This window comes from Callospermophilus lateralis, unplaced genomic scaffold (assembly GCF_048772815.1).
Source record: "Callospermophilus lateralis isolate mCalLat2 unplaced genomic scaffold, mCalLat2.hap1 Scaffold_148, whole genome shotgun sequence".
Lineage (NCBI taxonomy): Eukaryota > Metazoa > Chordata > Mammalia > Rodentia > Sciuridae > Callospermophilus > Callospermophilus lateralis.
Genome location: NW_027512614.1, coordinates 3,019,579 through 3,031,672, shown reverse-complemented (window position 1 = coordinate 3,031,672; position 12,094 = coordinate 3,019,579). Strand labels below are relative to the sequence as shown.

The window sequence follows — 12,094 nt, the reverse complement described above, 5'->3', positions numbered from 1 at the left end:
GTTCAGGATGGGATGAACAAGAGTGGATCTGTGTGTAGGACCATTGGTCACCTGAGATTGTATGTTTGGGGTTGGAAGTTTTAGTTTTTTCACTAGTTCCAGCCTGCCCTGGAACTAGTGAGAAAAGTTTGGGGTTGGCCACAATCCCTGCTGCTATCTCACTGGAGCTAATCTTGGTAAGTCCCCAAGACCGAATCTGTTTCTTATCCTGGGAAATCACTCTGCAATCTTCCAGGTGCTGGGCCTTTTTCTTGATGGTCCTGAGGCTCTCCCCTACCTCCAGGCAGCCTCACTTAAGGGCTCTGATAGACAGGGGAACCTCCCAGTTTGAGGAAAGAGTCACCCCCAATCCCTTTTTGGGACTTCCAAATTTAAGGGTCTGGAGCAACCCAGAAGGCTGAAATCAGAAAGACTGAAATTCCTATTATCTCTGTGGTCTTGGGTAGTTCATGTCCCCAAGCCTCAGATTTATTCTATGTAAATTAGGCATAATGGAACCTTTTTAAGATTTGCTGGGGACCAGTGCTGTGCCTTTACTACAGCTGAGGTGGGGTTTTGTATGAGAACTAGGCTAAATCCAGGGACCTCAGTCAAGGTGACAAGCAGGGCACTGGGTGAGGGAAGGGAGCTGAGAAGCTAGGCTGGGCTTACCACCCCCCAGCCTGCTCCGGAACTGAAAAGAGGAAGTTATCGTGCATGGTGGTGGGTGTGTGTAATCCAGGGTCTAACCACCTAACCTAAGAAGGTCTGTTGGATAATTGCTCAAGGACTTTCTATTTTGACCTGGGGGAACTTGCACCAACTCTGGGGAAGTTAGGATTACTTTAGTGTGAAGTTAGAGCCCTTGAAGGGGAAGTGACTTGCTGAAGGTCATAGGCTAGTACAGCTTTTTGTTTCATCATGCTCTGGAGCCAGCCCTGTCTGGGGCAGAGGTGAATCAATCCTAGGCCCCTGGCGTCCTTCAGGACCCTCATCAGGCAGGACCCAGCCATCCTGTTGCCAGAAGTAGGGATCCTTCTGTCCCTGGGAGAACAGGTCTTCTCCTGGGTGACATGGTGGTCTATGCCAGCACTAAAGGTCCTGTAGAGATGAACAAACAACTCTCAGGCAAGGGGCACAACCCATCCACCAGTAGCTGCCTCAATCCCAGCATCCCTGGACTCCTGCAGCCTTTCTAGCTTGTATGCCGGGGGAAGGCTGGAAAGTGTCTATCTCTGCCCCAACTCACCCTCTTGCACTGCCAGATAATCATCTTCTAGAAAAAGCTGAGCTGTTGGCCAAGTTCTCAGAGAAGCTTCATAAGAAGCCAAATGATGTTATTTCTGCCACCCATCAGAGCTTCTGGTAAGTATATGTATCAGTGATCATAAAAGGCTGCCTGTTTCTAGTCCCTCCTGCCCACCAGCCCCCATACTGGGTCATATTCTCCCAGCACCTCAATGGCTCCTGGCTGCTACTCAGGGGTGGTTCTGGAGAGGCAGGCCCTCTCCCAGGCCAGCTGATTTAAAATCTTCTTTCTCCTTCTTTCTCTGAATTTTCCTATCCCTTTCACCTCCTAACCCTGCACTCCTGTCTTTCCTCCTTAGCCTTTTTCCATCTCCCTCTTCTTTACCTGATGCCTACAGAAAGGATCTTGCTCCCTATTCCAAAGAGAAAGAGAGTGAAGACTAGATCAAGGAATGGGTTGGGGACAGAGTTAGCAGGTGTTTTTTTGAGGAAGGTCCTTGGCAAGGAAACACAAGGCCAGAGCACAGGACTCATGAAAGCTCATTTCTGAGATTTGCTCTTTCCTTTTTTTCTTTTTTTTTTTGTGGTGCTGGGGATGGAACCTAGGGCCTCTCCTATGCTAGACAAGCACTCCACCACTGACTGCTCTTCAGTCCTTGTTTTTTCCTTGAGTGGCTTTCAGGCTTCCATTTTCCTCAAGAAAAAGTTAACGGCTCTTATTTCAGGCTTTTCATGGGACACTGGGAGCCTTTGAGCATTGGGGTGAATGGAGGGGACATAAGCCCCTCTCTCTGGTTGGTTGGCAGGGAGGAGTCAGGGCCTGACTCAGACCAAAGCTCACCACCAGGCACTCTGAGGGTGAAGTGGCAGGAGGAGGAGGAGGAGGGGCTCTGCTTGGACTGTGGTGAGGTAAGCTGGGAAGGGATCAAGAATGGGGCAGGGCCAGGATCCAGGACTTTGGGGCAGGGAGATACTGTCAAGGGAACCAGGAAGTGAGCAGAACTTCCTGTGTTTGCTGCATCCCCTAAAGTCCAGTGCTGCAAGCATTGAGTGAGCCTACTCTTCACCCCTTGTCCAGGCAACCCCAGGGCCCAGCATCAGGTGATGGTTAATATATATTTGCAGACAAACAACCAAGATTGATGTAGTCTGTAGGCAGGACTTGGCACTTCCACCTAGCATTACTGCCCTGCCTGTCCCCTGCAATGGCATCTCTTGGCTTCTATTGTACCCTACTTATTTCCTCTGATTTTCCTCTTATATCTGTAGATTTTACTTCTGAGTTCCTTCTCTGGCTCCTTTCCTTCCTCCCTTTAAATGTGGGTGTTCATTTGAGTGTGCTCATTGGCTCCCATGGCCACAGGGATTTTCTCTTTCTTTTTCTCTTCTGACTCTCGGACCTGTCTCTACCCAGCCTTCTTTTCTGCACACTGGACTCTTGCTCAGCAGAGACATCACATCTAAAATCATCTCCAGCTGTGGGTGGTACACCCTGTAATCCCATGATTCAGGAGGTTGAGGCAGGGGGATTGTGAGCTCGAGGCCAGCCTAGGAAACTTATAAGACTCTATCTCAAAATAAATAAATAAGAAGAGCTGGGGATGTAGCTCAGTGGTAGAGTACTCCTGGGTTCAACCCCTAGGTCCACAAATAAAAATAAATAAATAAATAAATAAATAAAATAATTGAAGTCACCATCTCTTCCATAATATAGCACTTAGCACTAGGCAAGCATTAACTTAGTTAATCCTCTACATTGTAGGTACAGAGTGGGAAACTGAGGCTTAGAGAGGTGGATTCTAGATTTGAAACTCCACCCACAGAAATCTACTTTTTGTGATTTCTTCATTCTTTCAACAAATATTTATTGACAGTCGCTATGTCCAAGGAACAGGGAGTGCAGCTATGAACAGACCTGACCCTGTGGAGTTTTCAAGGGAGGAGAGTGTGATGGGCCAGTAAACATGTGTCCAGTTACAGTAAGCCGAGTCACCTCCCCAACACAAGTGTGGGAAGGGTTCTATAGACAAATTGAGAGCCTCTCCCCCAGAGCTGATGCTGTGGTTGCAACTTGATAATGGCGTGACATTATGCCATAACATTTGTAGATTTGTATTCATCAGGATACAGCACAATTTCATCACCACCAGACATCCTTCTTGCTATCCCTTTTTAGTCACACTCACCCTTCCCCAAACATCCTTAACCACTGGTAGTAACCACTCATCTGTTTTCTACCTCTATCATTTGAATTTTTTTCCTATCATTTGAATTTTGACAAGTACCAATAAAAAAATATTGAGTGGTATAACACAACAGAAATGAAAGCAAGTGATAGGTGACGAGGATGATGATTAGGTTGCTCATTGGTGAGAAGGATTATAAATATTGTAAATTGGACCAGCTATAAAAGTAGGGGCCCTGTCTGCATGTGCAGGGGGTCTTCCCAGTCCCTCACCCAGGGAGTTATATCAGTGCAGGTAGACAGCCTCAGTCTCGCACCTCAATCCATCCTTACCAGGGCTTGTGAGAAAGTACCAGGAACAGATGTTAGCAATAAGAGTACACCCCTACCCCACCCCCATCCCTTCCTTGTATTTGCTGTGCCAGAGGTGCTCAGAGTCTGGCCCTCATTTTTCTCTTGCCACACTGATGGGCACTGCCTTGCCTTGGATCTGTTTCTCTCACTGACCCCTCAGCATTGAAAGAAGGGAACCAAATTTCATCTTCATGGCTGGCCCATCTCTTGGCTCTGGGGTTGAAGGAATGTGGAGTGAGGCAGGGGTAAATATGTAATGATTCTCACCCTACTTCCGGGCTTTCAGGGCAGATCCATGACTCAGTCTGGGTTCAGTACTCTCACAGTCCATTCCTGTTCTTAGCCTTGTATGCTTCTGCATTCTGAGATCTGTGCTTGGGCAGGCCAGCAGTTGGTCAGGGATTGTAAAGAAAGCCAAATGTTGGAGAGGCAGGGAATAGAACTCACATCCCTTGTACCCTCCCTGTAGATCAACACTTTACTTGGAGCATGATGTAGTTAGGTAGCTTGAGTTCAAATATCAACTGTCACTTAGCTGTGTGACTTTGGACAAGGCATTTAACTTCTCTGTAGCAATGTTCTCATTTGTAAAACGAGGCTGGTGGGTTTACTATATGGTGTTATTATGGGGATTAAAAGAGTTAACATGCGTAGAGTGCTCAGAATAAAGCATGGCACGTGTAAATGCTAGATAATCATCTGCTATTATTTTAAATATTTTTCTTCATAATAGTTCTGGGTTGCTCTATGGAGGTAGGGTGAGGGTCATCTCATCTGTACCCCTGCCTCATTCAGCATTCCTTCAACCCTATGGAGGTAGGCACTATCATTCCCATTTTGCAGGTGAGGAAAACGAAGCTTGCTAAGGAGATTCACTTTCCAAGGGTCTCTACACCCCTAGGGTCATAGAGAAAATAAGTGGCACAACACAGCTAGAATTGAAACTCAGGAGTCAGATTTTTGAGCCTAGAGCCTCTGTTGTATCCTTATGCACGATCCTAAACTCATCTGAGCCTTGTTGGGAAGGGGCCGTGGAAGGTGGTGGCAGGCTCTGTCCCTCCAGCCTCTCCTGCCCGAGAGGGGCGTGAGGCCTGGTGAGCCTTCCAGAGGTGCCCATGACCACCTGTCTGCCCCCACAGATGGCCTACCAGGTGGTGAAGAAGAGTGCAGCCTTGGATGCCCTGCAGTCGGAGCTGGAGGAGTGGCAAAGCAGGTGAGTACCGGTAGGGTGAAAGGGATTGCGCCCTCCTCTGGCCCAGGTAGGGTTATTGCGTGGCCCCAACAGCTTCCCCCATGACCACCCTGGCTTGTGTTTGGGGGATGCGAACTGCACGGCTCTGAGGGCGAAGGCTTGGCTGGGGATGTGGCTTAACCACCTGTCTGGCCGGTGGCCATTGGTAGATCTCTCTGGGGTCTTAGGCGGGTCCCCACTGGGCGGTGATGGAAGCGTTTTGGGATGCACTGCCTGCGCTTCGGGTCCTCCAGGCTGGCGGCTGTGGAGGCCCGCGTGGCGCAGCTGCGGGAGGCGAGGGCGCAGCAGGTCAGCCTCCTAGAAGAGCTACAGAAGCAGAATGCGGCGCAGCGGAAGGCCTACGAAGTGCTGCGCGTGCACACTGGGCACCAAGAGGCGGCACTGCGCAAGCTCCAGGAGGAGGCGCGCGATTGGCTGGAGCAGCTCTTGCAACGCAAGGAGCGCGCCGCAGCCGAGTGCAACTTGCGCAACGAGCGCCGAGAGCGGTAAGAGGGCTGGGCCCCAACCTGTTCTGTGACTAGCCTCCTCAGTCTGGCCTCGCCCTTGCCTGAAAGTCAGCGGTGGGGACTGCCCCCTGGGGAGAATGGACTAAATCAGGCTCGAACCTGAAAGCAGGGGCATTTGGTACCCCACCTTGGAATCTTCTGGCTCCTAGGATGCTTTTTCCCCCACTAGGGCCATTCAGGCGCGGGTGTCCCAGGAACTAAAGAAGGCTGCCAAACGGACTGTGAGCATCAGCGAGTAAGAGTGAGGAGGGACCGGATCTGACTCCTGTACTCTGTAGTTGCCCGACTGTGTGCCCATTTTTCCATCTTCCCCACTCCCCCACACCGGTACCCCTGAATGCATGTGGGTGGACACAGCAGCAATCCAGGGTCCACTGGATCCTTGCAGAACTGTGTGATTGTAGGAGCAAGTTCATGTGCCCACCGCACATCCTCCCTCCCACTGGGACCCTTCCCCGCCAGAAATTCACATCTTCACTGTAATCAGTGCTTGGGCAGGGAGGGGCTGGCCTGTTGCTTTGGCCTTCCTGAGCTTTATTCCTCTCTCCCAGGATTCCACACACTCTACATGATGGGATCAGAGAGCAGACAGAGACTCTGGCTTTGGCTATTAAGCCTGAGTCCCTGGAGAGTGAGGCTTGTGGGAAGTGGAAAAGGCCTTTCAGGTGAGGACCCAGTTGGCTGTCTCAGAATTCTGAGGCTGCCATTGTCTTCTTCTAGGACCTTGGGGCCAGCTGGTGGGTTGGGGCTAGGAGTTTGGGGAGAAGCTGGGGTACAGCCCAGGACTGGTCTGACCTACAGTGCTTGGGGTAGTTGGGGTCATTTTCACTGAACATGCAGTGCTTTCTCTTCTTCCTAGGACCAGAGCTCTGGGGTGGGGTTTAAGGCTTGTGAAGGGTGTCATGAGGAGGGAACTGTGGGCAAGGCCCAGGGCTCATCTGTCCTAGGCATGTATGTATGTAAACACAGGTGTGTGCATGGGTAGGTACACACGAGGACATGGGCATATGTATACAGGAGCTTGGTTGCGAATACCTTAGTGTGTATGAACATAAGAACATATGTAGATGTTTGCTCACACTCTCAGTCCCCCCAAGTCTTGATTTACTTGTTATTGAGGCTGCTCTCTCCTGGTTCCATTTACCAGCTTGAAGGCTTTTCTCCTCAGTCTTTTCTTGTAGGTCCCTGGTGTCTAGGTCCTGGGATAGTGAAGGAACCTTGGAGAGGGACTTGAGACACTGGTCTCCAAAGTTCTTGGCAGCCCTGGTGGGCTGAGACATCCCAGTACAGTTGGGCATTTCTGAGATTACTCAACCAGCTTAGGTTTCACTGCCCCCAGCCTTGTCCCAGCCTGAGGCCACTTCATCTGCCCACTCCCATATGCCCTAGCTCAGCCTCCCAGGAGCTTTTGTTTGTGAGCATTTGCTGAGGGTGTGGGGGCGGTTGGTAGTTCTTATCATCATGGTAGAGACTTCCATTGTCAAGTCCCTCCCTGCCTGCATTTTCCTGGGTTGGTCTGGATTACAACTCTCCTGGTATTCAAGGAGTCAAGTTCTTGTCATAGGCTCTAGAGGTTATGAGTCTTCAGATCTCCAGCAAAGTATAGGGATGAAAGATTGCTGCCTATACACCTACCAGCCAGTCCCTTAGCACGTGATTCTCGGTTCTGCCCCAGGTCTGCCTCAGCCACCTCTCTGACTCTGTCCCACTGTGTGGATGTGGTGAAGGGGCTGCTAGAGTAAGTGTGTGTATTTGTGTATGTGAAGGGGTTGGGCCTATTGGAGCCTCATGTCAGGCTTCTGGAGCCCAGGCTTGGTCTCTGTATGTGCCTCGTCTGTTCATCCATATGGTGCCCACTGTCTGTGTGTATCTCTTTTGGGCCCCAGAGGCAGGAACCAGGTGTATGAACTCATTTTTTAACCCCTACTCAGCTATCTTCCAGGCTTATAAGGGATCTGTCCTTATCCAAGGTCCTCACAGGGGACCAAGATTTCCAGCCTGAGGCCAAATGGGAACTCTCACTCAATTGGGAAACTAAGGCTCAGAATGTAAGAACTCATTCAGTCACAAAGCCAAGCAGTGGCAAGGCCAATACTAACCATTAGCCCTGAAGTTTTCCTGCAACCACCAATCCTGCCCTTGTTCTGTGCTTTTCTGTGTATTCTCCACTCCATCCCGGGTAGATTGGGTTGGGGAAAGGGCTGGTTGGATCCTGGGGCCATATTCTGCTACTGCCATGTCTGTTTCCTGTTGCTGCTACCTTTGGGGAGCTTGAAGCCCCCACATCAGAAGGCCTTGGTAAACATCCTCCTGACTCTACCCCTGCAGTTTCAAGAAGAGGAGAGGTCACTCAATTGGGGGTGCCCCTGAGCAGCGATACCAGAGCATCCCTGTGTGTGTGGCTGCCCAACTTCCTACTTGGGCTCAAGATGTCCTGGTAAGGGAGGAACTGGGCCACATGTGTGGGGGCCAATATGGGAGTGCAGGCACTAGGGGTGTCCCGAGCAGGCCAGGCAAGCAAGACCCCCAGAACCAGCAGGAGTTTGTCTCCACAGGCCACGGTGGGAACTGCTCAGGCTCTTTACAATGGCTGCATAGACTGGAAAGGGAGATGGAAGGCTGAGAGAGTAGGTGGCCCAATGAGAGTGCTGGGAGGCAGAGTTGGGAGGCTGCTTCAGGGGACCAGGCAGAAATGAAGATATTTGCTGGGGCTAAGTTTGAAACTCAGGATTTGGGAAGAGACCTGGGGTGTGGATACCAAGCCAGCAGCAGGCTGTATGTGTGCACAGGCACATTGAGAGTGAGCCTGTGAGGGGGCACAAACAAGCATATGTGGGGAAGGCCCGGGTCACCAACCTTCCCTTTCCCCACAGGATGCCCACCTTTCTGAGGTCAATGCTGTATGTTTTGGCCCTAACAGCAGTCTCCTGGCCACTGGTGGGGCTGACTGTCTTATCCACCTCTGGAATGTGGTAGGAGGTAAGGACCCCTCCCTGCAGCCCAACCCAGTACTTTCTCTAAAGATCTACTCTCAGCTTGCTCCTGGGTGGACCTCTTTGTGTTTGCCTCTACCTGGAACATTCCTGTGAGCAATAGCTACAGAACCCCTCTGCAGGAGCAGCACTCTGAGGATGCCTCTCCGAGGAAGGGTAGAACCCCTAGGCCTGCAAGATGGGAAGGGCTGAGTGCAGATGGGCCTCTGTTGGGGGAGGGGGAGGTCCCTTATCAGTCTTACAGAGACAGACCTTAGAGGAACAAGTCCTTGGGTTCACCAGGCCATCACCTCTTTTGGTATCACTCCACCTGCCAGAAGTCAGGAGACAAACATTGACTGTCCATCTTGTGCTAAGCTCTGCTCTACAACTGCGTTAGGGACTCAGAGCCAACCCCTGGAGGCTTCCTAGAGGAGGCAGATCTCCAGCTGGTCTGGCCTGGCTTGCTGTGTGACCTATGGACATTCCCTTCTCTCTGGTTTTCTCTAGACCTATCTGGGAAATGCCTAGCTTCCCCCTGAGGCCCCTGCAGCCCAGGCTGTAACTGTACTCCATGATTCTGTGCTCTAACTTAAGAGAGACTCCTGTTCCCACTCTGGGTTCCAGTTCCTCTATTTTGTGAGTGACCTCATTTCACCTGTTCCTTTCCCTGCTCTCCCCCTGCCCTGCCAGGTCGTCTGGAGGCCAACCAGACCCTTGAGGGAGCTGGTGGCAGCATCACCAGTGTGGACTTCGACCCCTTGGTGAGGGGACTTTGCCCCAGTAGCATGGGATTATCTCCCCACACCCCAGTCTCTATACCAGTGGGCAGAGGCTCCCATCAGTAACAGTATCCAAAAGCTGGGTCCTTGGGCTCTTGCATATATCACTCCTGCTGGCCTGAGGCTCATTTGTCTTCCTTGATGACTTGGGCCATGGGAACCTTTAAGGCCACCCCTACCATAGTTCTCTGGACTGAAAGATGCTGCCTTTGGCCAGGCCTAGACTCAGACCTCTAACACTCCCCATCTCTCCAGGGCTCCCAGGTTTTGGCAGCTACTTACAATCAGGCTGCCCAGCTCTGGAAGGTGGGAGAGGCACGGTCCAAGGTGAGACCTGACTGGGAAGGCAGCCTAAGGGTCAAGGGTCCTTTTTAGGATGAGGGAGGTGCTATTATGGGGTTTTGGCCATGCCTTTGATCCAGACTTGGGATGGGGCAGGAAACACTGTCTGGACACAAGGACAAGGTGACAGCTGCCAAATTCAAGCTAACAAGACACCAGGCGGTGACTGGGAGCAGAGACCGGACAGTGAAGGAGTGGGATCTTGGCCGTGCCTACTGTGAGGCTCAGCTCCAACTCCACCTCCCATCCCCCCCTTCCCTCAGATACAAGGGAACCTACCCTGCTTTCTGGGAGTGGCTCTGGGATTCAAAGACATTTTGGGTGAAATCCTCCAAGGTCATCCTTCTCTGTGCCCCATTGGTGTTCCCTATCTGATTTCTTCATGACTTTAAGCTTTGGGTAGATGAAGAAGAGGTGGACTGAGCCCTGGGCTGGGAAGATCTGGGTTCTAGTCTTGGGAGAACACTGCCCCTTTTGAACCTCAGCATCTCTACGTGTCTACTGTGCTAGCTCCTGACAACCCTCTGAGACCCTGCGCTCTACCCCTTTGTCCCTAGGTTCCAGAACTATCAATGTCCTTTCCTATTGTAATGACGTGGTGTGCGGGGACCACATCATCATTAGTGGCCACAATGACCAGAAGATCCGGTTCTGGGATAGCAGGTGACAGGCAGACTGTGGGTGGCTGGTGGACCTGGGGTCAGAGTGTTGGAGTTCTTGCTCCTTGGCAGGAAGGGTCATGGTGATTCCTTGGGGGAGTAAAGCTATGGGGCTGGCACTACCAGCTGGTATCCTCTGTTGGGCACAGCTTCATGGGGCATAGCGCCCCTGGGAAGCTGTGCCACTTTCCTTGTGACTTCTCAGTCCAGTATTGACTGCCTGGGCTTTACAACCAAGATGGACAAACAACTTTTTCCATTTTATTTCTACTTTTTTTCTGGTGCCAGAGATTGGACCCAGTGGTTCACTACCACTGAGCTACATCCCCAACCCTTCTTACTTTTTATTTTGAGACTGAGTGTTGCTAAGTTGCCCAGGCTGGGATCTTCCTGCCACAGGCTCCTGTGTAACTGCAGTTATAGGTATGTGCCTCCATGCCTGGCTACCACGCTTCAATTAAAAAACCAAGAAATGTTTTTAGTTGTTTTTTGAACAGAAGAGCCCAGCATTGGGTGAATGGTTTACAAATGCAGAGCTGGAGCCAGTGCAGGGCCCATGTAGGCTGGTCTTGCTGGTGTGCAGGGACTGCCCTTTGAAGCCCTTCCTTCTCTCAAGTTTTTCAAGACAGACTTTTCATTGTTTTTCTTCCAGTGTTTATTTTAGTGATCCAAGGGTTTCAAGGGCTCCTTCTCAAATCAAAGTCTGACCACGTTCTTCAGTGGAGGGAGCTGGGTGGAGGGATAAGGGAGATTAGTTACTGGCAGAGACCTGCCTCTGGACTTTGTTGGTTAGGAAGGGTACCACACCTAGTCCCTTCTTTTCAGGAATGGCTTGGGGGACTGTTCCTTACCCCTCTCTCCTCAGGGGTCCCCACTGCACCCAGGTCATTCCTGTGCAGGGCCGGGTCACCTCCCTGAGCCTCAGCCATGACCAGCTGCACCTGCTCATCTGCTCCAGAGATAACACACTCAAGGTCATCGACCTCCGGGTCAGCAATATCCGCCAGGTGTTCAGGTACTAGCCTCTGCCTGTTGATCCTGTGGCCTTTATTGGGGCAGCTGTGTTTCTCTTTTCCTGTAAAAGTTCTCTGCCTTTCTTGATCAGGACCTGCTGAGGTACCTGACACCTTAGAGAGATGGGGCTCTCAAAGCCCCTGGTTGGGGACAGGACCGGCAGTGATCTCCATTCTGACCCCAGCCCTGTTTGTCTTTAGGGCTGATGGCTTCAAATGTGGTTCTGACTGGACCAAAGCTGTGTTCAGGTGTGTCTGTGAGAGCTTGCCCATCCTCGAGTACACCCCACCTGGTCTTTGTGTGTGTCCTTACCTGAGTCCCTTTCTCTTGTTCTGCTGTGGCCACTGCAGCCCTGACAGAAGCTATGCACTGGCAGGCTCCTCGAATGGAGCCCTTTACATCTGGGATGTTGACACTGGGAAACTGGAGAGCAGCCTTCAGGGCCCCCACTGGTGAGCAGACACTACCCTCCTACTAGTCCTGCCTGACACCAGGTTCTAACATCTCCCAGCCCCTGTCTCCAAACCTTCACCCCCACAGCCCTTCACAGCACCCAGGTATCCTTCCACGTGTGTTTTATAGATACCCACTTTACAGATGAGGAAATGGGCTCACAGAGGGCCTCAAACTATCTAGGTCCAATACTGGGGGGCAGAGCCAGGCTGCAGACCTGGGTCCTGCTGCCCCTTGAACCCTACTCTCCCTCTCCTCAGTGCTGCTATCAACACTGTGGCCTGGTGCTGCTCCGGGAGCCACGTGGTGAGCGTGGACCAGGGCAGGAAGGTTGTGCTCTGGCGCTAG

At 51.5% G+C, this 12,094-nt stretch overlaps 1 protein-coding gene across 1 annotated transcript; it reads left to right on the top strand.

Annotated features, from left to right (window-relative positions):
- LOC143388647 (protein Atg16l2-like) lies at positions 1-12,094 on the top strand. The gene is made up of 17 exons (XM_077108124.1): positions 1-176; positions 1,245-1,344; positions 4,906-4,979; positions 5,252-5,503; positions 5,694-5,759; positions 6,076-6,189; positions 7,200-7,262; positions 7,853-7,961; positions 8,398-8,503; positions 9,190-9,260; positions 9,534-9,605; positions 9,717-9,837; positions 10,178-10,283; positions 11,145-11,294; positions 11,494-11,541; positions 11,644-11,745; positions 12,007-12,094. Exons 3-17 carry the CDS (start codon positions 4,906-4,908, stop codon positions 12,092-12,094), a joined length of 1,542 nt encoding a protein of 513 aa, XP_076964239.1. The 5' UTR covers positions 1-176; positions 1,245-1,344.